Source organism: Crotalus tigris, unplaced genomic scaffold, assembly GCF_016545835.1.
Source record: "Crotalus tigris isolate CLP2741 ecotype Arizona unplaced genomic scaffold, ASM1654583v1 scf7180000017638.2057652, whole genome shotgun sequence".
In the NCBI taxonomy this organism is placed as follows: Eukaryota; Metazoa; Chordata; class Lepidosauria; order Squamata; family Viperidae; genus Crotalus; species Crotalus tigris.
In genome coordinates, this window is record NW_024096531.1 from 1,614,391 (window position 1) to 1,641,674 (window position 27,284).

General features: G+C 36.4%; 1 protein-coding gene across 3 annotated transcripts; it reads left to right on the forward strand.

Annotated features, from left to right (window-relative positions):
• The first annotated feature begins 1,609 nt into the window (after positions 1-1,609).
• SAR1B (secretion associated Ras related GTPase 1B) lies at positions 1,610-26,528 on the forward strand. Of its 3 annotated transcripts, none has more exons than XM_039334880.1 (7): positions 1,610-1,881; positions 15,443-15,518; positions 19,275-19,394; positions 21,352-21,417; positions 23,071-23,174; positions 24,659-24,790; positions 25,289-26,528. In XM_039334880.1, the coding sequence occupies exons 2-7, from the start codon at positions 15,461-15,463 to the stop codon at positions 25,403-25,405; spliced, it is 597 nt and encodes a 198-aa protein (XP_039190814.1). In that variant the 5' UTR covers positions 1,610-1,881; positions 15,443-15,460; the 3' UTR covers positions 25,406-26,528. The 3 variants fall into 3 exon arrangements, with proteins under 3 accessions (XP_039190814.1, XP_039190816.1, XP_039190815.1); XM_039334882.1 differs by lacking the exon at positions 1,610-1,881 and adding an exon at positions 5,554-5,576; XM_039334881.1 differs by lacking the exon at positions 1,610-1,881 and adding an exon at positions 10,007-10,029.
• Positions 26,529-27,284: the final 756 nt, after the last annotated feature.

The window sequence follows — 27,284 nt, forward strand, 5'->3', positions numbered from 1 at the left end:
GATACAAGATGAGAAATAACTGCCTATCAGCCTATTTATGGTCTTTATTGTGTTAATGTATGCTGTGGAATAATGAGCCAGTTTGGTATAGTGGTCAAGGCATCAGGCTAGAAATGAGGAGACAGTGAGATCTAGTCTCATCTTAGCACAATGCCAGCTGGGTGTTTTCAGGCCAATCACTCTGCCCTAGGAAAGAGGAAATGTCAAACCACTTCCTGAAAAAACAAAACCCTGTTTTTTTAAAAAACCCTACAGGAACTACATAGTAAATACTGACTCAAAGGCAAAAAGAAATGCTATGTTACATCATAACGTATGCTTTGTTGTGGTGACATGAATGTGGCCACAATGATCTATTCTTTTGATTCCAATGAGAAAGATTTTACTTTTCAACAAAAATTCAGTTCCGCTAAAGGTGTCTTCAGTTATAAGATGATTCTTTAGTTATATAACATAAACAACTATGGCATCACAATACTAAATACATCCAAGAACTCTAGATCTTGATGAGTCTGATGTTCAAAAGTTCATTAGAATCAAAGCATAGGAATACATATTGTATTAATCCATGGTCTCTTAATTCTTCTCTCTCTCTCTCTCTCTCTCACACACACACACACACACACACACACACACAAATACAAATGCACGGAAACCACACCATTCTAAAAAAGACCAAATAGAGCAAACTTGAAGCGCAATATGTTAATCACAGGTCAATATTTCAGCATACTAATTAAAGTGACAGTTGAAAAAGGAAATAAACTTCTTCAAATTTATCATAGAAAGAAATAATAATAGAAAAAGAATTATGAAGAATTATGAGCATGGCAAGAAACAATAAATAGGTGGAGGCTTATAGAGGAAGATCCAAACTTGAAATAAGGAAGAATTTCCTGACTATGAGAGCTATGAAGAGGTGAATAGCCAATCTCCTTGAGTTGTAGGGGCTCCATGATTGCAGGTTTTCAAATAAAGCTTGGAGACATTTACAGTATCTGGAATGGTCAGAAGATTCCTACCCTGGGCAGAAGGTTGGATTAGAAGACTTCAAGTCTACTTCTTTAGAAGACTTCTATAAGTCTTATAGCCCAATCTACTCCAAAGGTTGTTTGTTATGGGGAAAGAAACAGGAGGTGGGAGTGCAACGCCTGATAATACTTATTTAAGGGGCTACAATACACAGTTATTTTTGCTGCAAGCGATATAGATACTTAGGCACTTCCATTTGAAGCATTTATTAAGCATTTGTCATATACCTCTTCCCCATTTCATTTTTGTTTCTTACAGAACAGTAAAGGCAGAATTAGATAGATAGATAGATAGATAGATAGATAGATAGATAGATAGATAGATAGATAGATAGATAGATAGATAGACAGACAGACAGACAGACAGACATATATATATATATCATTGGCAGCATTGTCTGGAAGTATCTTCTCTCCTTTACTAGGTTACCTGCAGAACTCTCTCTATTTCATTCCTAAGATCTACTTATCTAATGCCCTCGAATGTCTAAAGTAGTCAGCCCGCCTTAAATAGATTGAATTGCCAGATTGGCTTCCTAAAACTCTGCTGACTGGGTTGTCAGTCTAACTTGTGCGTCCAGTTCTTTCCATTTCAGCCGTGAAGGGCAAGTTCCGGAGGCTGATCTACGGAAATCCACCATGAGGGAGGAGGGGAAAGATCCCAGTCCGCCGCATGTACCAGATCGCAGGCGTGAGCCGGTGGCCGGTTCGCTCACACGTCCCGGAAGGAAGGAAGGAGCCGTGGAGGGGCGGAGCGGAGAAGAGGCAGAGCAGAGAAGAGGGGAGGCCTCCAGGCTGCTGTGTTGGTAGTTGTGGATGAAGGGTGCGAATCTCAGGCTCCACACAGCGGGTGAGTGGCTCGGCTCGGAAGGAAGGAAGGAAGCGATTGGGATCCGGCTGGGGAGGGAGGCTTCTGGATTTGCTCCCTTTCTCTTGATCCCCTTGACCCTAGCCTCGATCTCATCTGCCTTTCTGCTTTATTTTAATCCGCTTCCCTTGGCCTCTACCTTTATTTGTGTCTCTTGTTTTCTTAGATTTGGTTGCCCCCTCCCCCCTCCCCGCTGTGTTCTTTATATTTCACATTACCTGAATTTTCCCACGCTGATTCCATAACTCTCCCCACTACCATTACTTTATTTTGTGCTGTATACAAGTGTACGTGTGTGTGTGTGTGTGTGTGTGTGTGAGAGGGTGCGCGTGTGTTAATGGGATTCCGATGTGACCCCATTAATATTCACTTTGTTTATAACCTTCCCTAAGCAAATGAGCACCCTATTATAGGAAGGAAGCTAGAGATCGAGTTGTCACAGAGTGAGTCAGTACAAAAAGAGATCAAAGGTGAAACTAGGTTGGAGATTTGACCTGTGTGCTGGCACATATCCATCTCTCATTACAAGTCACTATTATAGTACAGATTATGTGCTAAATGCTTGACAGTTTCAGTGTGTTCATCTTACAAGCAGCCAGTTGAGGTAGGTAGTGATAATGCCCATTTAGAGGCAAAATTTCAAAGTGATTTGCTCAAAGCACTCACATATACAAAGCTTGGAAGGTGGTGAAAGACAAGCTACAAAAATTGGCAAATGTATATTCACATCCTCATTAAAAGCATAATTTAAAATGCCTGTTAGTAATTTCTTCTGGTTGATAATTATTAAGTAATAAACTTAATACTCTCATGAGCTTCCACTGCTATGTTTGCTATGAAGCAAACAACAGATACCCTTGAGAGGAATGTGAGTTGTTTGAAAACTATAATTGCTTCCTGGCTCATGGAAGGCTAGTATAATGGAACTGGATAGTACTTTTTTTCCCTAGTCTCCATCAGCAAGTTAGATTTAATACCCTAATTTAGGAATAATACTTTTGATTAAGTAATGATTGAAACCACATAAACAATGAAGTTTGATTATGATTTTGGCTTTTTCTGTCAAAAAAGGCAGGTATCTGAAACATACATTATAACTGAATTATATTTCTAAAACTGCACGGGTGTCAAACTTGCCACGCCACATGATGTGTCGTGATGCATCGTGAGTCTTTTTGCATTGCCGGCAGTGGGGTGGACGTGGCTTCGGTATGATGAAACTGGCCCGCCCTAATAAAGCACATCAAACTGCAGTTATACAAAAAGAGGAAAACTCCAAATGTAATACAATCTTGTACTCCACACAAAAGAAGGATTAGATAGGAAAAAAGCTGTAAATATTTGGCTGGAAATACTTGCATCTCTATCTGCATTTACACACGCATATTCAGACAAGTCATTCTCTTACATACAAATTCCCAACTATTCCTTCTCACAGAGTAAAAGAAACTGCATTGAGTTCAGTTACTCCCAACTATACATATGCTGCTGTTATGCTAGAAATGTATGTGTTTAGTCCTATTTACTTGGTATGGACAGGGAGTAAGTAGAGAATAAATCCTTGAGGTATATTGCAAATAACAAGTTGATAGATCTCAAACACAACAGACCTAGGCAACCTTCATGTACTTGAAGTTGGCGGCTTGTATTTCCATATGAATAAGCTTTGGACTGTTTAACCTTGTACAGTCAACAGGCTAGCTCCGCCCTTCCCACATTCCTCTTCAGTCATGGAAGATCCTGATTTTCCAGAATCTTCATTTATGGGGAAAGCCTTCATGGAAAGGTTCACCCTGTCAAACATTTTCTATTTCAGAACTAGCATATCCTGCCTCCCTTACAATTACTCTATACTTCTAAAAGCTTTGGTGATAATCACAAACAATTATTTGGGAAAACTTCTCTTCCTTTATATAATATTTGTTTCTAATAAGCCTGTTGCTTATAACTAGGCTGCTTAGCTCAAAAATATTTTATTTTATTTTTTTTTAAAAAAGCAAACCTATTGAATTGTTAACACATATGACTAAAATGTTTCTCCAACACCAGCTGTTAAACTCAGGATAGACAGATGATACAAGGCTTCTGTTACTCATTTCGAAGTGGGTATCCAAGGTTGCCTAATACAGATTTGTTCCTTCAGACCGTGTTTCATCTCTCTCTAATCAAAATTTAGTTGACTCATCCCTTTGTAGGTATATCGGCAATGAATAAGTGCTGATGATATATTAGTGGATTGAGTATGAGTCTAGCAGTAATAGTAATTTCAGAAAAAATATTTAAAAGAATTGTGAGCTTTTTTGTAACATAAAAAATGAAAAATACATACAGCCTTTCTCTCAGTACATGAGAAAGCCACAAGGCTGATTTTAAGAACATATCTACTAATTTAATAATACAGTATATATCATATTTGGTGCTGAATATCTGTCATCTTGCAGAGTTTTAGACAAGGGGACAATAATTTTTTCAGAAAAATTACAGAAATAAACACCAGAAAAAGTATTGTTTTCATGTATATTTTGCATTTTGCCAAGTTATCAAACCACTGGGTTTGATCCCTGATACTGCATGTCTAAATTTGCTGTAGCGATATTCCATTGCCACACCAAAGGCAGTCTTATAATCTCTTTAATATTGTCCATCCAATATTATTATCTGTTATCTTGTCCTTCCTCAACCTTGTCAGACATAGCGGTCTTTTCTAGTCCATTATCTGCTTGCATCATATACTCAAAGTATATGAGTTTCTGTTTGGTGAACACCTTAGAGAGTAATTCATCTTTATTTGGTCTGGGATTAGTTAAATGGTTCTTTTTGCAGGCCACAGTATTCTTTGTATCCTTCTCCAGATACATAACTCAGAGGCAGTTATAAATTTAATATACTTTATTAAACTTTATAAGTAGATAGATAAAAGATTAATAACAAATAAGAAAAATATACGAGTTAAAAAAGAAAATAGTGCAAAGAAGTAGAAAAGAAAGAAAAAAAAGAAAAAAGGAATATAAAAGATGACTTCTTTCTCTTCAGATAAGCATAAACCATTTCAGTAACTTAACACCTTCTCTAATATTTCAATTTTAAAAAGATGACTTCTTTTTATCATTCCTTATCAATAATAAAATTGTGGAAACTCATCATTCAGTACTAATTAGCAAAAGTCTATTAAGAGCTATCAGAAATAGTAACGTATACAGTGTGTGTTTTAACCTTAATCAACTAAATCCATTTTATAATCCAATTTATATTTTTTCTAAGAAATAAAGGAAAAAAAATCTCTCATAAACAGATCTTTAAAGCCTTGTTGTTCAATCCTGTTCAAAAAGAAATCCTGTTAATAGCTACTAAAATCGCAACATATGTATGGTATTTTATCCTGTTAAATTTCACTTTATAGTCTTTCTGTTTCTATTTTAAAAACGTGAACTTTTAAATTCCATCAAATAATGTCCACAAGTTGATTTCTTATCATTTTCTCTTTAACTGTTTTCAGAAATAGCTTCAGTAGTTTAGCATATCTTTGTAAATCCAATAGAACAGCTTTCAAAATCATTCTTCTGATTTATTATTTGTAGGTTGGAGAGGCATCTGTCTACTTTTTCTCTTTCTCTGTATCCAACTTTCATAATCAGACATTACCTCTGAAAGAGCATTGCTTTAACTATTCTGATATGGTATGTGGACTCTGATATACAGAATATGAATACATTGTATCTTTTTAAATATATGAATTCTGTTTTAGAAGTGATATAGATTAGGTTTTGCAAGACATTACTGTGTAAAACTTTTATTACATTATATGTTGGGCATCAAGTTTCATAAACGTCAAGGATTTAATGAAATATGAGTGGCAAATTGTTACCAACTGTATCTTCTGCATGAGATTCCCCCAGGTAAAACTCAAGTATGTCAGTTCCAAAAGTTTAAATTTACCTTAGTTAAATAAAAATAATATTGCTGTTACTATGTCCTTAGTTCACTGCTTCACATAACAATTGACTCTTCTTGCCCAGGAGGCTTCTGATATCAACCATAAGAATGTTAAAATCACATTTTTTCAACTGTTACGATACAAATTGTTCTGAAGTCAATAGTGTAGTGGCATGAAGTTGAACCAAACAGACTATGCCAAAAAAAGTTTTAGTTTTGGCAGTAGAGCAGTACAACTTAAATGAATGATTAAAAGCAGGTATCCGGTTGTGTTAAAAGGTCAGGGCAAAGATGATCCTCCTGAGATAACTAACCAATCACACAATTGCAATATTGCTTCCAAGATGTCCTTAGCCCTCTGATTGCTCAAACTGTTAATGAATTCAAGCAGGGCTTACATAAATATGTGCTCTAAAATTTCAGATCTGTCTCATCTAATTTGATAGCACAGGGAAATATCCAAAATGACTGTAGAAAGCAAACTGATACCACTGAATTCATTGGGATCTCATCACCTATTATTTTGGATGGGTTAAAATGAAATCCATACTCTTTATTGGACGGTGTGATTCTTATCTTCCAAGAGGTTTCCTATAGATACAGCCGATAACTTTGTTCTGTGCCTGAAGCAAAACAAAGTTTGTGACCTGTAAAACCTTCCTTCTATCTGTGGAATTGGTGCATAATCAGTGTGGCTGTTTACTATCTCCTCAGGTTATATAGAATGTTTTCTAGTTTGCTTAACATCTGTGTGCTGTAGTGAATGGGTGGAAGGGATCATCTGCCCCATCCTTGTAGAACATTCTGCTACCAGAATTGAGAACTACCCCTTTTCCTTTTGACCTTCCTGACTTTGCTGGTTGGCCTAGGACCCTGAGGGGGAGGGATGTTTATCACTGGAGGTGGCTGATTGGGTAAGAAGATCGCCTTCCCGTCCGGTCTGTCTCTTAGCTCTTTTAGTTTCAGTTTTAGTACAGTTTTTAATAATACTTTAATCTATGTAATGCTAAGATTTTGTTATTTTAACTACAGTATTTTTTACTTGTTTTATAGCTTGTAAGCTACCTTGTGGAGGAGATGGGTGGCAAAAAATGTAGTAAATAAAATAAGTATAAATAAATCAGAACTTCAAGTTAAGAATTTGGTAACCTCCATCACCCCACCACCCAGAATTCTCAGAATAGATTATATATCAACCCACATTTTTAAAAATCAATACATTTAATTAAGATGAAATATAATCAATTCACTGAACGATTTTTCAGTGAAATTAATCAAAGTAGATTGTAAATTGCTGAAGAAAGATATCTGCAAGATCTGAAACCCTTAGTTGGTAGAAATCTATGAGATGACAAGTTATAATATTAAAAAAGGTATGCTAATTTGCAAATAGTAAAAGATGAGAATACAGATATACGATATCATAAAATGCTTCCACTGTGTTTTCATCCTGAATTTAAATGGAGTAAATTTGTATTCAAGGCTTGAAACTTTAAATTTGAGAATTAAACTTAAATTATTGACCTTATTAGCTCCCTATACCATAAAATGCATAATGCAGTTGTTCCCTTTTGATTATAGAATCTATATTTTCTAGGATTTTTCATTATTGAAATATCATATAGCAATAAACTTTTAATTATAAAGCCTTCACAGAATTATGGAGATTCTGATAGATTTATTGATGCAAGAAGCGTGAAATATTCAAGGAATTTTATGAATGTTTTAATTGAAATTGTATTTTCGCTGTTGCTTTTTGCTGAACTACATTTGCCCTGTGTTTATTTTCAAGATCCTGCTCAGTAAATCATTTTATTTGATTATGTTGGTTATAAAATTTCAGTCAACATGAATGGTGCTGTAGTATGGTCTTTCTTACTTTACAATCCCAAATTAGAACCATTTATTACTATTGTTATATTTCCATACCTTCCATACTTTAGGAGATATTATCTGTTATAAAAAGTATATAATGTACAGAAAACATTCTGAAAACCTTTATCAGAGCATTGTTAGGATCTGGTCTGATTGCAGTAGCATCGTTCTTAGCATTTTATATTATATACTTCTGTTAAGTCAGACACAATTTATGAGATGCATAATGTTACATAATGTAAGTCATGAAATTTAATTAAGAATAAACCATGGGATTGCTTAGTTTATTTATTTATTTATTAAATTTCTAAGCTACCCATCTCCCCTTCAAGGTGACTCCAGTTCTAGCTAAGTCTGTTATATGAACCCAGCCATTGTTTTAGCTTGTTTGGTTATTTAAACAAACTAGTTTAAAAATCAGAGCTTAGTAAACATGTGAATGATCTATCAATATACTGCTACTTGTATGTTATTTTCTTTAATTCTTTTGAAGTAAAAATTTGGAAATTTTGTTCAACAGAAGTAGAATACAGCCTATATCAGGGGTAGGCAATCTTGGCTCTTTTGTGACTCGTGGACTTCAACATGCCTGGCTCAGGAATTCTGGGAGTTGAAGTCCACGAGCCTATATCAATGATGGCGAACACGTGCCAGAGGTGGCACTCAGAGTCCTCTCTGTGGGCATGCGTGCCATCACCCCAGCCCCGCCTCCCCCTTTGACCCCTTCCTCACCAGCAGCCCCCCGAAGGAGAGTCGACCCTGGGCACAGCCTGCGCGGAGCAGTGCAGCCAAGGACATGGCAGCCGTGCAGCAGGGACAAGACTCCGCCCTCATGCCCCATCACGCGCAGATAATGCTGTAGGGTGCAGGCAGAGGGCGTGGCCACCATGGCACTGCAGTGCCACCTGGGCCATCTGCGGCGGGCCGTGGAGGCAGGTAGCCCTGCAGGTGGGCGGGGCAGGTGGGGCGCAGGCAGAGCAGGGGCGGAGCAGGGGGCAGGGCGGTTTTTGGGCACTCGGTCTCTAAAAGGTTCGCCATCCCTGGCCTATATGGTAATTTGCATGGCATATTGCTGGTTGGCTTTGAGTGGTATTATATTGTAGACTCAGAGATGTAAGGAGTTACAATTAAAAGAATTACTATTTAAATAATCATTTGTGATGATGGAAATTTTTTACAACAAGTTAAAATATATACAAGTTTTGTAGTGGTACATTTTCTCAGGAGAAATCAGCATATTGTTTTGCTAACAAGATGAAGAAATCTTTTTTTGCTTTACTTGTGAACAGAATTTATTAAAAATACAGTTCTCTTATAATAAAACAGGCAATTCCTGGAAATATTGAGATTAAGTTAATTCTAAATTGACTCAAGTTGATATGCCTTTTGCAATCACATAGTAAGTAGACTTTAAACTTTCTGCTGCCAAGTTGTTTCTAGGTGATTGGTAGCCTGAAATGACAGAATTGCCAGGGTCAATGGCTAAAGTGCAGTCAGGTTGTATATTAACTCTTCTGGTAGCTTAGTAAGTCACTAAGCCATGGTTTGTTTTTAAAAATCAGTTTGTTGAAGAAGCAGCAAGGGCTGGGAATACAGAATACACTAAATCAAAACTAATCAAACTATGTTATCACTTAGCACAAACAACTAGTATGTCAATAAACAAAGCTATGTTTTATTGAGCCTTTTTTCACTATTAAATGCAGGTATGCACATTTTGAAATTCTCTGAAATTCTTATTCAATTCCAACAATCCAAGGAGGGGACAGACTGGGGCTCACCGTTCCTTTAATATGTTGTATGAACCAGACACTGCATCCTGTTCCTTGACCTATATCAGTCTTCATGCCTTCTTCACTCTTCACTTGTAATGACTGAAGTACGTGTGAAAGATGCAGAATGAAACCTAATTTATTAATTTTAGTTATTTGCAATATTTATATCCTGACTTTTTGTCCAGGAGCTCAAGATGGCATCCAAAGTAGTTTGCCAGGTTTACCACATCCCTACAGCCACAATCCTGTGAGATAATTTAGAACAGCGGTTCTCAACCTGTGGGTCGCAACCCCATTTGGGGTTGAACGACCATTTCACGGGGGTCGCCAAATAACGCAGTCCGCCATTTTTCCCCCCTTTTCCTTAGCTGTGCTACTCCCTTTTATTCTATTGGCTTTTGAAAGCCAATAGAATAGACTCTCTTGAATAGAGTCTAATTCTGTTGGCTTTCAAAAGCCAATAGGAATTGTCCAGGTTGTCTCTGCCCTGCTGAGCCCGCCAAAAGTCCCATTCTGCAAACGGTGCTGCAAGTTGTCTGCAGCGAAGGTGAGCTGTCTGGAAGTTTCCACCCCTCCCTGCTGAGCAACTACTAAAAATATAAGTAAAAGAGGGCCAGGGGTGGGAGGTGGGAGGCCGGCGGGCGCAGGGAGGGTTGCTGGCGTGCGTGGGGCCCGGCGGGTGCCTTACCTCCCTTGGGCTGGGCCAGCTGGTGGCCCAGCTGGTGGCCAGCCTGCTCCGTGTCTGCCACTTGCCAGCTACGCCTCGGCCAGCACAGGGGGCGGCACCACACATGCGTGGCGCTCCCGGGCAGGGAAAATCCTCGACTTATGACCGGTTGGGTAGTCCTTGACTTACGACTGGTTTAGTCCTTGACTTACGACTGGTTGGGTAGTCCTCGACTTACGACTGGTTTAGTCCTCGACTTACGACCGGTTGAGTAGTTCTTGACATACGACTGGTTGGGGGTCGCGGCATTAAAAAGGTTGAGAACCACTGATTTAGAATAAGAGGGAGTGATCATCTTAAAGTAATTAAAGGAGCTTCCATGGCTCAGGAAAATCTTAAATTTGACCATGCTCCTTCATTAACCTGGAAATGGATAATCAAAACAGTTTTTAATTTTGATTGCAATTCATTTATATTCACTGCAAATGTTGGGTACTCCTGGGGTGATTTTTTTTTTTTTTTTTGCATTATTGTATCTTTCTCCCATTCCCTTTCGTTAGGCTTTATCAATCCAAATAGTTTTTAAGGATAGACTACCTTCATCTTGCTTGTCTGTACAGTAGTCGCTAATTTAAAAAATGACACTTGCATTTAGATCCAGCCTTGTAAATAAGCTTAGAAAACTTACTAACCTTTGGAGGGTTAACAGAAAAGAGGTAGTGAGTTGTCTCTTTCCTTCAGCAGTTTTCAGTACTAAGCGAAAGGAGAGGAGCCTGGGTTCTGGAGTGGCTACCGCAGGGTAGGGACTTAGTGTGGCTGTTCTCTCCATAGAATTACTTGCCTGAGTGTAGTTCTTGCTACTGCAGCTCCCAGATGAATGTTTAAGCCTAAAGGGCCCTAAAGGGTCTTTGTATATTTACAACATTTCAAAATCTTAATGTATATTTCTCCCATTGAACACATTTGTTCTTAGAATTGGGAAAAAAATCATTTCACTTGCCACAACAGGGACCGGCATTTTTTTACAATTGAGCGGATCGTCATCAACACCACCATCCATCACTCTTCTTACAGTTTCCAGTGAAAGCCAAAATAACTCCAGAGGGGTGGAATTCTCAACATCCCCCCCCTTTCTTTCATTGGAGACTGGATTTAAATCATATTTTATAGAGGTTGGTGGAGAGGGGGCTATGCCTTCTTATACCATAATACATCAATTTTATTTCATTCCCCACTGAAAATAAGTGGGAAATCTTTTCTCATTAATGTTGTGATTTTTTTTTTCCGGCTAGACTTCAGGCAGATGATTTGGGGAGAGGGATTAGAAAAGGAATTGGAAGAACCACATGACATTTTGCCTGTCCCTGTTCTACAATATCTTTACATTAGCATGTTTTTTCCAGTATAGTTTTAAAGAAAGAAAATGACTTCGGGGCTTAACCTAAAAAGTTCTCTTCAACTTAATATGACTAGATTTTAAGAAGTTGTTTTCACTTCTGAAACCTGAGTAGTTATTTTGCTTCATGCTCTCTGCACTGATTTGTATGTTACTTGAGAAGATAGATTTCCTAAGCCTTTCATAAGCTTTTTCTGGATGGTATTTTGTTCATGCAATAAATAAATCAGATGACGTGTATGTACTGCTGTGTTTGCTTGTTCTTGACCTTTGCTTTTCAGACGTGTAAGTGATAGCCCTTACATACGGTGTTGTGTAACCAAGAGTTCATGTGATTGTTGTAGTCTTTAATTTTATTCCCTCATCAGATGTCTTCAATACATTTTGGTAGTTTAACTTCACATTTTACAGCATAATCCTTTGCATGTTTGCATGGAAATAAGTCCTATTAAAGTTAGCGGGGGAACTCCTGAGAAAATATAGGATCATGCCATAACCTTATTGCATCAAAAGACAGTACAATTTGTAATATTCATTATATGTTTGCTTATTGAATTTTATATGACAGATCTCCCACTTAAAACTAAGGAGAGATCATTAGGTTTTGATGCACTGTTGAAATGTTTACTGTTATTCTGCAGAATGAGGAATCGCAGAGTATAGTTTTTAGTCAGATCATCTGTAGTGCTTTATTCCCAGGGAGATAGATACAGAAACATCCCAAAGAAGACTTATTTTAAAGTGATTGATTCCTCCAGATTATTAATATTTAACAGGAAGGTTAGAATGAAATATATTTGTGGTGTCCATTTTTTTTCTATGGTAATACTGACAGAATATTTTCATCCTAAAATATTGCCAAAGGGCCATCAGTAGGAAAGCAGTAGAAGTGCTTCTTACCAGTCTAAAATTCAAGTAACACATTACAATACAAGTTGGCTCTGAACGGTGACTGTAGTTCCTCTATTATTTTTTATCATTTGCATATGATATGCCAGTTCACATTTTAATACATCATCTGGAGTCTCGGGAAGTGGGTGGTCTAGAAATATATGTAAATAAATAAATTTCTCATTCTGTATCATTGGATCCTACACGTAGGGGTGGAAAGCTATCCTTTTGCTGTAGTGTACAGTCATTGGTGAGTTTAAAAGGTCTGTAAAAGGTAAAGCAGGAAGTCAGAAGCAAGTATAGCTAATGACGTAAGGTTTTAAGTTTTACAAGGTTTAATAGCAAAGATGAGGTTATTTGAAGTATTCTTCACTTCACTTCACTTTGGAGTGGATTGATGCCTTCAGCTTTGAAATCATAAGAAAAGCTTTGCTGTTCAAGTCCACATGCTTATCTAATCCAACATTAGGTGTCAAAGGTCAACCAGAAATATTCTAAAAATTCATGAACGAGGTCAGACCAGCAGTAGCCCTCCACCAATAGCTGGTATTTAGGTATACTACCCGTTATGAAAACCATTAGCCATAAATTTAGCTAAAGGAAGCAATGAAACTCATTTTAACTATACATTATGTAAAATGTACTTTTTTTAACAGTCCTGAATTCTTAACATATTTAGTTTCAATATTGTAGATGACTCTGAGTCCTACTGTTGATAGAAAAAACTTGCATCCAGATATATATTTCCATACCATGCATAATTTTATACTCTTCTACCATGTTATCTCTCTTTACTTCAAATGAAAAAGCCCTAGATGCTACAGGTAGTCCTTGACTAGGGGTCCTCAAACCTGGCCCTTTTATGACTTGTGGACTTCAACTCCCAGAATTCTTCAGCCAGGCACAAGTCATAAAAGGGCCAAGTTTGAAGACCCCTGTCCTTGACTTACAACACAATTGAGCCGAAAGTTTTTCTTGCTAAGCAAGACAGCTGTTAAGTGGGTGTTGCCTCATTTTTGCCACAATTGCTAAGTAAATCATGTCAGTTGTTAAGTTAGTAACATGGTTATTAAGTGAAGCTGGCTTCCCCATTGACGTTGCTTGTCAGAAGATTGCAAAAAAGTGATCACATGACCTCAGGACAGTGCAAATGTCATAACTACAAACGCCAGTTGCCAAGTGTCCAAATTTTGATAGTGTGACCATGGGGATGATTAAAATGATTAAAAGTGTGAAAACTGATCGTAAGTCACTTTTTTCATTGCCTTTGTGACTTTGAACAATCACTAAAGGAATGGTTGTATGTCAAGGATTACCTCTATTATTTTTTGTCTCAACCATTTTAAATCACTGGCATTTCCTTGACCTTCTTTAAAGTAGTTTAATCAAAAGTTGGACCAGAAACTGTTCTGCCGTTGAGGAAACTAGGAAGAAAAAAACAGATCAAGGGCTATCTAGGTGGTTGGTCAAGCAGATAGATTTTCCTGGTGTAACCTGATTCTGAGGAGATTGTAGAACATTTTAACTAGAAGGAAGCAGATTCTATCTTAATTGGTGGCAGGTATAACAGCCTTGGATTTATTAGCTCTGAAGAACCTTCAGGTGCAAAGCTTTGAATCAGTTTTTTTTTTCAGGAATTTTTAGTTTATTCAAAGCAGGTTAAAATATGAAATGCCAAAATATTTTAAAAAGGACAAAAGAATTTAAAAACACAACAAAAAGGACATTAAAAAGTGAAAGTATCTTAAAAAAGAAAAAAAGACTGACACATATACATATATTCTTCTTTTTTAAGACACCTTTGAATTACTTTGAATCAGCTTCTCCAAATACAACAACAAACTAATTTTTTTCCCCTAGCAACTCAGTGTGATAGTGACACCTTCAGCTGACATTCACAAAAATAAATTGGATGCACACATTCTGATTTTCTCCTCTTTGCTTTGTGATGAATCTTGTGCTGTTATTTGTATGTGTGTCTTGGCAGTATTCTGTGTTCTAGAAAGAAAAAAGATTGATGGGCTTCTGTGCTTAATAGCTTCATAACCCATCCAATAATTTATATGAAGTTTGTCTAGTCTGAATATATTTAGGAAAATGGCAATGGTCATTCGCCAGTAAACAAGAATCATTATGTGCTATAACAAATAACTTGGATAAATCTCCTAAATAATATTTATAGTTCTAGTTGCTTAAAGGACATGTTTCTTACTTTAGACTGTGTAAATGACAGATTTAGAATATTAAAGTAATATTATAATAAATTTTCAACAAATGTATTTTCAGTAAGTTGCAGTTTTTCACTTAAAACCTTCAATGTATCTAGTGCACTTTTTGCCCACTGCTTCAAAATCATTTTTAAAATTCTGTTGTTTTGGACTAAAAACAAAATGTACCGTACCTCACTTAAGCTTTTTATTAGTTACTTTTCTGAGATCCTTCAGAAAAGGACAATACTATAGTTTAGGAGTCAGAAGGAGTCAAGTAATCATATTTGTCAGCCACTTTCTGTGCAGATGAAGAAAAACCACATTTTGAGCTGCAGATACCTTAGTTCAAATCATGACTTTATAAAAGGGCCAAGTTTGAAGACCCCTGGTTTATAGTTATATAAACTGATAGAAAATGAATAGATGTATAGTTTATAGATATGATGCAATTTTGTGCATCTGAGTTGGTTACGTGCTCCTCTTCTCCACCCAATGCCACTTATCAGAAATCTAGGCAATGAGTCTCCCATTGGAGAAAGCTGTTGGGGAAATACTAACAGGAAGACTAAGCTGTATTCTTCTTCGGAATGTGGCCTTTCTTTTAGCATAAAAGTACTTCCTTCTCAAGGACAGTAGTTAAGATGTTAATCAGTTCACATTTTAGTAGTTTCACAACAGAACAGCTAAAGCAGGTACACCTCATAGATGCACCTTCCCCTTTCTTCCTTTTCCCATGTGCTGTTTCAGTAAATTTTAAATGCCTTGCATACCTGTGATTACTATTCTTTTCTTTCAGATCCAATAAGATTTTGAAATGTCCTTTATATTTGACTGGATTTACAGTGGCTTCAGTAGTGTACTGCAATTTTTAGGTAAGGTATCCACAGTTCCATGCCGATGTTCTAATTTACATTCATGGAAGGTTCTTTCTGTTTTTGTTTTTACACAATTCTGGTTAAACAACTTCATTTAGGTCGATGCAGATTGACTGATATTTCTTTCTTTTTTTTAATATTTTATTGGTTTTTTAATTTTTAAGAAAAAGTACTCAGGACACACCTTGGTGTTTGGGTAATCAGACATTCAAAAGTAAAAACATAAATAAACAACTCAACTTAATACATTCACTGTTTCCTCTCTATTTCCCTCAAATAACATAATATGTTTAAAATATTCCATTTCTAAATTAAATTTCTATTATTACTAAACCTGTTTTAAAACTTTATCAGTTTACAATTACCAAAATCAAATTTAACTTTAAATCAACAGTTATCAATTCAGGTATCCCTTCCAGATGTATTCTAGTTCTTAATTTCTCTCATCCCTCCTTTTATCACCAATCTCATTTATTTCTTATTCCACTACACAATAGCTATCTTAGTTAAAAAATAATGTTAAACCTTAATTCACTTCAATTCATTACACAAACTTCAAATTTCATCCAATTGATTATCATACCTTATAACATCTATGTTATTGTACAAAAAGATCATCTAACTAATTTAAAACACTCCATTAATTATTAAAACCATCCCAATCTAAAAAATCAACATTTTTTCAATTCCAATACATAATTTTCATCAAAATAAATCTACTATTCCAAAAAGTATTCTTAATCTATTTAAAATATCTGTTCTAAAAATCACCCTCGTGTGTATATATATATTTATATTTTTTCTTGCTTCTAACTCTAAATCATAATCCTTAAAACAATCCATAAGTCGAACATTGCCTTTTAATCCATTTCACAATTTTAAATTTCTCTTTTCAGTCTAATTCTGTTTTTTTTTTGTGCCAGACAGGTTTCCATAAGGACGTTTCCCTTTCAGCCAGTAGATCTATTTTTGTTGCTTGCAGTAGCCTTTGAAATGATAGAAATCCCATCCTCTGCATTAGACATCTATTTCTCTCCTCCTTGAAGCATCGTTGCTTTGTAGTTTGAAATCTCAGTCTTTGCTTCTTCTGTTCCTTTAAGTTGCAGATGGAAGGTTTATAAGATAGAATAAGTTCCTCTTTTATCTCTGTTGATTACTCTTCTAGTATGTTTTGATTTATACCATAGTCAGATATAGCTTGGACATCCATTTGAATGTTTGAAGTGAAATTTCTGGGTCTTAGTTGTGTAGTAAACTTTTTCATTGTAGCGCATATTTCTGCAGTAGCCTCATAGATCTTTTCCAATATAAGTGTACAGTTTAATTGACTGAGGTTTCTCCATTTTGATAATGATTAAAAAGAATCTCTTTTTTGTGGAGGCTATATTTGATATAATTTGGGCAATATCCACCCCCACAGTTCCCACAGCTACCCCAGCTTATCTTTTCTCTTCAAAAGTATTTTGAAGATCAGCCATCTTCAAGCCAAGTAACCAGAAGTTGCAGTATTAAATTTTCGCCACTAGATGTCCTCAGTAAATTAAAAAAGGTCTTTTCCAAACACCATTTCCCTTTTTCTATCTTTTAAAGTATAATGTGAAAAAGAAATAATCTTCCAGCATAGGATGATAGTACAGTTCTTAAAAAGAGAGGAAAAGAAAAAAAAATTCTCTATCCCCAAAAATATAAAAGTAAGTATAGTCTTTAGAATTTTGTTCTATTTTTATAGAATGCCTTTCTTCCCAAAGAATGTAGAAACTGCCTTTTCAAGCCAGGGAAATAATTCCAACAAGGCTCTTTCAGGTACCAAAACCAAAATAGAATAGAGAGAGTAGCATAGAAAAATCTGACCCGGATTCACCACGGGGGTTCTTACAGCTTAGATGTTCTTTGACTTGTGGTTTGAAGCAGCAGGGTGATCGGCCATTTTACTGGCCGATCTTCTTCTCCGTTGGCCCTCAGAGATAGCTTGGACAGCTAAAGGAGCCGCCGCTCCTCTTCAGCTGAGCAGAGTTTCCTCAACAGAAGTCACACCCTCCAGGGCAACTTTTGACCCGCATAAGGGTCTGCCGATGGAGGGAAAGCTAGACGACGAGGAGACAAGTCTCCCCGTGCAACTAGAGACGCCACGAACCGGAACAGGAAGTCGACTGATATTTCTTAATTATTGATTCAGACATATCATAAGGACATACAGTACATATAAAACACTTGCAATCCTGTTCTCTGTCTCAGCATCCTAAATAATGATCTCTTGTTACAGTATTAAAATACATAAAAACCAAAACTAATACTTTGACCCATTTGCAAAATGTTACTTTTAATCTATGTTGGGTTTGGGGTCTGTCACAAAGAATAGAATCTGGCCTCAACTTTGTTTTAGCATAAAAATACTTATCTCTCCACAGAAAACCCCAGTCTCTTCCATTACTAATGTTTATCTATACCCACCAACAGTCTACCTTGTTAATCCACATTGCTGGTTTAATTTTTCTTTTTATTTTGATGTGGCATGCCAGTTATTTTTTTTCCAAAATATCTTCTCCCTTTTACCCCCTGTATTCAGATTGTTCCGTTAGTAAATAAGCTTGCTCCTGGTAATTATAATAAAGTGAGTCACAAACATGCAAAACTGTTACAATATCATGAGAGATATTATTCCCTACCTTTATTTTGTGAGAAACAAGGTGCTGGTAAACCAACTGAGGCAGGAGTATCTCAAATAGTGAGTTGTGACCCTCCAAGGCAGTGGTTCTCAACCTTTTTAATGCCGCGACCCCCAACTGGTCGTAAGTCGAGGACTAAACCGGTTGTAAGTCAAGGACTAAACCAGTCGTAAATTGAGGACTACCCAACAGCTCGTAAGTCGAGGACTTTCCCTGCCCGGGAGCACCGCGCATGCGTGGTGCCGCCCCCTGCGCCGGCCAAGGCCTAGCTGGCAAGCGGCAGAGACGGGGCAGGCCAAGGGAGATAAGGCACCCGCCGGAAAAGGGGAAAAAATGGCGGACAGCCTTGCTTGGCGACCCCTGTGAAATGGTCGATCGACCCCAAATGGGGTTGCGACCCACAGGTTGAGAACCACTGCTCCAAGGGGTCATGTCCAAATTAGAGGCAGTTGACCATTTTTAAAAACATGAGTGGTTTTGCAGAGACACAATTTGAGTGTTCTCAAAACTCACTCTGGTCTTTGGTCTCTGCTTGCCTGTGTAAGCCTGCAATTTTTGACAATCCAAAAATTACACAGGTAAATAAAAGCAATATCTCAAATTTTACCCCAATGAAATAATTTTATTTATGTGCTGGGGATGCATAAATTCGTTTATCATTTTAGGCCTTATGGCTGTAATGCAGTGGTTCTCAACCTGTGGGTCGGGACAGTAGACCCCTGGAATTAAAGGGTGGGGTGAAGGTAAAGTACATTATTTTATTCCACTCACTAGCCAAAAGAGAATACATGGAACAATTGAAAGCATGAAATAGTTTGGCTCTATCCCAAGGCCTTTGGCACATAGTAAGCCAAATTTGCTTTTGGTTTACTGCGATGAGGGAAAATTATTTTATTTATTTATTATATTTATATGCCATCCATTTCACAGTTATAGCAACTATATGCTGCTTCCTTTGCATTTAAATTCTAAGAGCACATAGTGCTATACACAATGCCTAGGTTTCATCAAAATGATTTCTTATGCCATTCTGATGATAGTTAAGAAAATTAATTCCTGTTCATCAAATAGTCTCATTCTTTTTCAGGATTATATAAGAAAACAGGTAAACTAGTATTCCTTGGATTGGATAATGCTGGAAAAACTACTCTCTTGCACATGCTTAAAGATGACAGACTGGGACAACATGTCCCCACATTACATCCCAGTAAGTCAATGTTTCTGTTTTTGTTTTAATGTATACCTAGCACTGCTTCAAAACTGAGATGTGCATTGTTAACTTTTATGCCACCAAAAAGCTTATGGGGAAGGGTATGAATTATAATGAGTGGTGGTAGTTTCCAAAATTCTTTGTTGATGAGGCACTTAGAGGATGCACATCTGTCTTAGTGGTAAGGTGATAAGGTATATATTCTCCACTCCAGGCAACTTCAGTATTCATTCATTCATTAAACTAACAACTACTGGCTCAGTAGGGAAGATATGTCAAAGGCAAGATGTCAAAGAAGTTTGAAAAGACCTGAACTCAAATCATGAATAAAGTTATTTGCCATAGTAATGAGGATCAGAATGATTCCATTGCTAATGTCTTTATAATCCAGAGGAGAACTCTAGCATAGCGTAGCGTAGCATAGCATAGCATAGCATAGCATAGCATAGCAGCACAGCACAGCACAGCATAGCACAACACAGGTTAATTGGGCCAAGTGTGATTAGACACACAATTTGTCGCCGGTGCAGAAGCTCTCAATGTACATGTAAACCCACAGAATCATCATCATCATCATCATCATCATTCCAATAAGAGGGATGTAGCAAAGAAGATAATAAGAAGGATAAATAATTATACTATAGCCATACTATATGGGTAAATATACATAGACATTATTAGACAGCAGTGTGAGAATTAGGTGTTCAGCAGAGTGATGGCACAAGGAAAAAAACTGTCCCTGGGTCTAGTTGTTTTGGCATGCAATGCCTGTAGCGCTGTCCCAAGGGGAGAAATTGAAACAGTTTATGTCCAGGATGTTAGGGGGTCTGTAGATATCATCTCAGCCCTCCTTCTCATCCACGCAATATACAGGTCTTTTATGGAAATTATAATGCCAAAGAAATCTCCTGCATCTACAGAAGACGAGTTCAATATTACCTAGTTTTCTACTGTGCCACAAACTTCAATGTACCTTGCGCCCTTCTACTTTTCTAATGTGTCCTGTAGAAAAACTATGTTATATAAAAAGCAGTCATAGCCAGATGGGCTGTGGGAAACAAACAAACTGTATGCAAGCTTTCAAGTTCTTATGACTTGAACAAAGTAGTTAAATGTCAAAAATGTGGTTGATTGTCCAACTCAGTCTATACAGGTTATCATATACAGTATCAAATTTTTGGAATACAGAGTTTAACATTTTATGAAGAAGGTTGGCTCTAATGAGCCTGGGGAATCAGTTATGAAAATTACCTTACAAAAGTAGAAAGAAAGTAAAACTTAGATGTTAAACAATAAAATCAAGTTATGTATTTTCTGTTAATCTTTGAAACATCTTTAAACTGTAGGGGGCTGTATTTTCATATGGTCTAGATTCAGTAACATATTAAGGAGTTAACCTTCCTTCTTTCCTTCCTTCCTTCCTTCCTTCCTTCCTTCCTTCCTTCCTTCCTTCCTTCCTTCCTTCCTTCTCCCTCCCTCCCTCCCTCCCTCCCTCCCTCTCTTCTCTCTCTCTCTCTTTCTCTCTCTCTCTCTCTTTCTTTCTTTCTTTTTCTCCCTTTCCTTTTCTCTTTCTATTGCTGGTAATAAAAAATATTTTTATTTACGATAATTTCAAATACAAATTTTAAATGTGAAAGAAATCAAATAGTTAGGATTTTATTAAACATTTACTGCCACTTATATAAGCAATCAAAAATATCTTACAACAGTAAAAATGAACTGTATAAATATACAAACTGTAAATATGATATTACAGTCAAAATTAGTCAAACATTAAAAACTCGATGGAGTTGGAACAGTTACTTATTTTTTTCAATTTGTCCTAATTTGGCCCTATAATGACATAGGCCATTAACCAACCCAGTACTTAGCTGCTTTCAGAAATTCAAGAGGAGGATTTACTGAAAGACGCTTCTTGTTTTTTTAAAAAAAAAATAATTTCATGTTTCTATAGCTTCGGAAGAGCTGACAATTGCTGGTATGACGTTTACAACTTTTGATCTAGGAGGACATGCTCAAGGTAAGAAAAGCAAACATGCAGAATTCTCACTGCGATGTCTGAATGATGTTAGTTTAATCTTTGTTTTGATGTGCCCTAGGGTGATCATATTACAACTTTTTTCCAGTTCTGAAAATCTTTCTAACATTGTCAATATTTTATTTTAAATTTGTTGTGTAGACATCTTTCTGATGCTTTTTTTTCTCTGCACATACTAAGTCTAAGCCTTTGTATCCTTTGCATGGGTGAAGGCAACTTAAATGTTGTATCATTGCGCCTTCATTATTCTAATACTTTCCAGTCAAATTTCAGCAATTCATTTTTATTTCTAATAATAACAGAAAGTATGATTACAATTATCTTATGATTTTTAATAGGATAAAATTACGCCCACCTTTGGTTTTTGTTGCATTTGAAATAAGATTAAATGAAGACAAATTATTGTAGGATTTGCTCTGCTGTTGAATATTAGAGTAAGTCATTCTTACTATGTATTTATATATTTATCAGCTTCGACTTCCAATGATTTCAAAATGCTGTTTTCTAGAATACATGAAATGCTGCTCCTGAAAGGGTGTGCTATTTAACTTTTTTATATGATGTATTAGTAGTACAGGTAGTCCTTGATTTATAACAGTTCGTTACAATGGCACTGAAAAATGTGACTTATGACCGTTTTTCATAGCTGTGTCCTTTGCAACATCTCTATGATCATGTGATCAAAATTCAGGTGCTTGGCAACTGGTTCATATTTATGACCATTGCAGCGTCCCGGGGTCACCTTTTGCGGCCTTCTGACAAAGTCAATGGGGAAGCCAGATTCGCTAATAACCAGATTACTAACTTATCAATGGCAGTGATTCACTTAACAACTGTGGCAAGAAAGGTCATAAAATGGAGCAAAGCTCACTTAACAAATGTCTCACTTAACAACAGAAATTTTGGCCTCAATTGTGGTCGTATGTCAAGGACTACCTGTACTTAACTGGACAGGTTTTTTTTAAAATTCCACTTCAAAATATAATTTTGTCAAAGGCTTTTAATACTATACGCTAATTCTATAATAAATCCACAAAAAACTGTTTTTCTCAATGTAAATGATATGATTTTCAGTTTCAGACCTAGTGCAAAAGAAAAAAAAATACTCACTTTCAAAAACCTTTTCACGTACATAATTTCCAATGCCTTTTTAAAAAGTTTATCCAACAGAATGAAATGGTACTGCTGGAAGTGCTCAATTTACATTTATTTGTTTAATGACTGTTCAAAGTTACGACACTGAAAATGTCATATAACTGATCCTAGCACTTATAACCATCACCGCATCCCTAGGTTCACATGATCAGTATTTGAAGCACTTGACCACTGGCAAGTATTTACAATGGCGTCAGTCCTGGCGCCATGTGATTGCCAACTGTAACCTTCCCAGCTTGCTGCTAACAAGTAAAGTCAATGGGAGAAGCCAGCTTCACATAGCAACGGCAGTGATTTACTTAACAACTGTGGCAAAAAAGGTTGTAAAATCTAGTCTGGCTTGTTTAACGACCAACTTGCTTAGCAGTGAAAATTCTGGTCCCAATTATGGTCATAAGTCAAGGAGTACCTATAACATCTATGAAGACAAGAGTCATCGGCAATTTTCAGTTGCAATCTCTTTATAACCCTTTTTATTAGCTCGCAGGGTTTGGAAAAACTATCTACCTGCCATCAACGGCATTGTCTTTCTAGTGGACTGTGCGGATCATGAAAGATTGGCTGAATCTAAGCAAGAACTTGATGTGAGTTTATGTGTATTTAGCACTTACTAAAATACAGATTAAAAGCTCATCATTGTGATGACGGGGGAAAGCAACAAAACTTTTATGATACAAAATTTGTGTGGATATCTGTTGTGTCGTTGCAGGAAAACCCAGTTACTATTATCCTTTACCTTTCCTTAAATCTGGGTTAGTAAAGTCGGAACTATCAAAAGTCACAGGCCAGGAGGTTCACAATTGGCCCAATCAGAACTGTGTTCTTGGGTATGAAACTTCTCCTTATTAAAGAATGCATTTGATCAACAGAAGATGTTCAAGGCCCATAATGTATATTCTATGTCTACGTTCTAGAGGAAGCTTGACCATGTTTCTTATTTCATAGCATTACTGGAAAGTAATATGCACTCTGAGATCAATTTTTCATCTCTTTGCAAGCCATTGTAGGAAAATATTGAAGAGCATTTTATGTTCCATAACATAAATAAATGGACTTTTAAAAGAAATCCTTCTCATTAAAATGAAGTGAATATTTCTGGAAAAAATATTAGTAATAGTTCATCCCAGTCCCCAAATCTAACTTGTTATCTTCTCATAATTTTAATAGTTACCGCTCATTATCGTATATAAGTCATGTTATAATCTGATTGGATTTGAAACGATATTAAATGACCACATGACCATATCATATGGGTCAGTGAATCTTCAACAGCTCTGGCTTAGAAAAACTGATGTTCATTCTTACAAATACATTTTTGGGGGGGTCAGATTTACCCTAAATACAATCTTTGATGAATCAACTCTAATCTTAGCTTGATTGATACAATTTTAACATTTTAAGATAGGAATCCATTTTTTGGGCTTTGTTATATATCATATTTGAGCCTCATTTAATTTTATGAAGTAGAATCACATGGAAAAAGCCATTTTGTATACAGTGTATCTGACTCTTCCTGCTTATTTTAATGTTCAAGACATCTGGAAGTCAGTCAGTATAGATCAGTGTTTCTCAACCTTGACAATTTTAAGGCATGTGGACTTCAACTCCCATATCAACTTTGTCCTTTACGCTCTCATTTCCAGCTCTTCTGAAAAGGCATAGGGGTGCGCATCAGTAAAAAGCCTATTTCCTGATAATAAGTATATATAATAAAAATAATTATAGTCCTTCAAAAACCCTACTCCAAGGCTTTAGACTCTAATCTGTGTGTGAGGCCTTCTCTCTATTCACTTTTAAATCTAGCACAGTGTTTCTCAACCTTGACAATTGTAAGGCATGTGGACTTCAACTCCCAAAATTCCACAGCCAGCATTGCTGGCTGTGGAATTCTGGGAGTTGAAGTCCACATGCCTTAAAATTGTCAAGGTTGAGAAACACTGGTATAGATACTTTTGAATACCTATACTTCAGAAGGTCTTCAGAAGTTTCTCCTTGTGTTTGATGTCCTTCTATTTTGTACTGGTTGTATGAAACCTAAAATATTGTAAGTTTCTTCCTTTCTTCATAGGCATTAATGACAGATGAAACTATTGCTAACGTGCCTATCCTAATTCTTGGCAACAAGATCGACAGACCAGAAGCCATCAGTGAAGAGAGGTTACGAGAAATGTTTGGTTTGTATGGCCAGACAACAGGAAAGGTATGTGCCTTTTTCCATAACGCTAAACTCTGGGATTCGATTTCTTAGCCATATTTTTTTCCTCATGTGTTTCTGTGCTATGCTTTATTTCTAGCTTGTCCAACATTCTGTAACAATTCCATATTTCTAATGCGGAGTTTAATAATATCTCAGGAATTCAGTTGTAACAAGTTTATTGGATTTTTAACTAATTCATTATCTAATTGTGTTATTTACAATAAAAGTAAATTTCTCCTTTTTTTTTCCTTGTGAAACTATTGCCAGATACATATTGCCTACCTAGAAAGTAAATAGATATCTATAACCAAACTATTTCTGTCCAGGAATAGTTATACATAGAATATAGAATATTCTTTAGTGGCCCAATGTGGTTGGACATTAGATAAAAAGAGCTACAAGAGTTAAAGGTGGTCAACATTATCAAATAGTACGGTTGGGCATTGTCTTCCTGTAAAGAAAACTTGACTGAATTTGCACCCTCTTTTTTTTTTTTTTCAGGGAAATGTTTCAGTGAAGGAATTGAACACTCGGCCCTTAGAAGTTTTCATGTGCAGTGTGTTAAAGAGACAAGGTTATGGGGAAGGATTTCGCTGGATGGCACAATACATTGATTAATGCCAAATTCACATTACTACACACTATCCAAACCTGTTCATGTTCTGATCAATCAGTGTACATAACTTGAACTTAACAAACTTTGGTTACAAAAGAGTATTTTTTTTATTGTATCAATTATGTTAAATTTTAAGCGTAAAGACTGAAAACAGATTTTAAGCAAGTTTGTCAATTTGGATCTTGTAACATTAGTCTCTAGGCCTATCAAACCGCCTTCTTTTTGAATTAACTTATATGTTTTCTGCAGTTCTCACCCATTTTTGTTTTTAGCTTTCCAACACAGTATGTTTTTTGAATGCACTTTTTAACAGCTCAACCTTACAGACTTGTTGGTCCTATTTAATGCTCATCATGTTAAATTTTTAGGCATTTTTTTCAGAACCAATTTTATAAATGTAAAGTGAATAACGACTTCTCAAAGGATAGTAATGAATAAGCTTTATGAATAATTGCATGATGCCTTACAGTTTTCAATAATATACTTTCTTATGCAACGTCATGCAATAAAACTAAATCCCATTTCGTGGCATCTTTAATGGGGAAATGTTTCGTTTTAATGTGTCTTAACCTAGTAAATACATTTTAAAATGTGAATCTGTGGGGTAGTTTTCTAAAATGCAGTATAATTTCTGTGTACTGTAGACTTTTTATATTATTTATTTGATTATCTTTATGCTGGGAATGAATCACACTAACGTTATCCATGCTTGTGGATGTAAATGTTCAGTCACTGTTTTTTACATTGTACAGAAAGAAGCACTACTGTATGGTCTCGTTGTGTAGTGCACTGTGTAGTGCTAGTGAGTGCCTGAGTGCAGCTTTTTAGAAAACCATTGGGTTGGTACCGCAAATACACATTTAGAAGCCTTGCTCCTGTGTGAATTAGGTTACTGGATTGAGTATGGTGTAGCCTGCTATCTTCCCCACTGCTCTGAGCGTTGGTCTTTCTTGTCACAGCATTCACACAACTTGTCAAAGGTTGCAAAAGGTGAATGCCATTCAAATGGGATGGAGAACAGGTCAGTACTTTGTTGCCATCCTTGACTACAGAGATGGAATTTTATTTTTTTATTTTCTTTTAACTACATATCTGTTAATAAATGGAGAATGGTCATTCAGAGAAGGAGCTGTGTATCAACTTCCTGGTTTGTTTTTTTTTTAATTTACCATTGCCACAAAGTTCCACATTTTGATTTAAAAAAACAAACAAACCACCAAAAATGGATTTCGGAAATGAAAAAAAATACCCTTAGAGCAAGCAGTCAATTGTTCTAAGAATCCTAGTGTTCTTGCATGCAATTTCTTTCAGTTGTGGAGCCAAGTGCTCAGATGGCCCAGGAAGCTCTCTATGGACGCTGTTTGAAACTGCTTTCCTTTCCTTCTCCCTTCAGTCCAGATGCTGATTAAGATTCATATGCTAGAAATTAGTGTTTCTCAACCTTAACAATTTTAAGGCATGTGGACTTCAACTCCCAGAATTCTACAGCCAGCAATGCTGGCTGTGGAATTTTGGGAGTTGAAGTCCACATGCCTTACAATTGTCAAGGTTGAGAAACACTGTGCTAGATTTAAAAGTGAATAGAGAGAAGGCTTCACACACAGATTAGAGTCGTTAGACTGCCTTGTGTAAAGCCTTGGAGTAGGGTTTTCGAAGGACTATAATTATTTTTATTATATATACTTATTATCAGGAAATAGGCTTTTTACTGATGCGCACCCCTATGCCTTTTCAGAAGAGCTGGAAATGAGAGCGTAAAGGACAAAGTTGATATGGTCACTGGTATCTTGCTGAGTTATAGTACAATGCAGTTAGTGCTCAATTTATGACCATTCTTTTAACAACTATTCAAAGTACAATGGCACTGAAAAAGTAACTTAC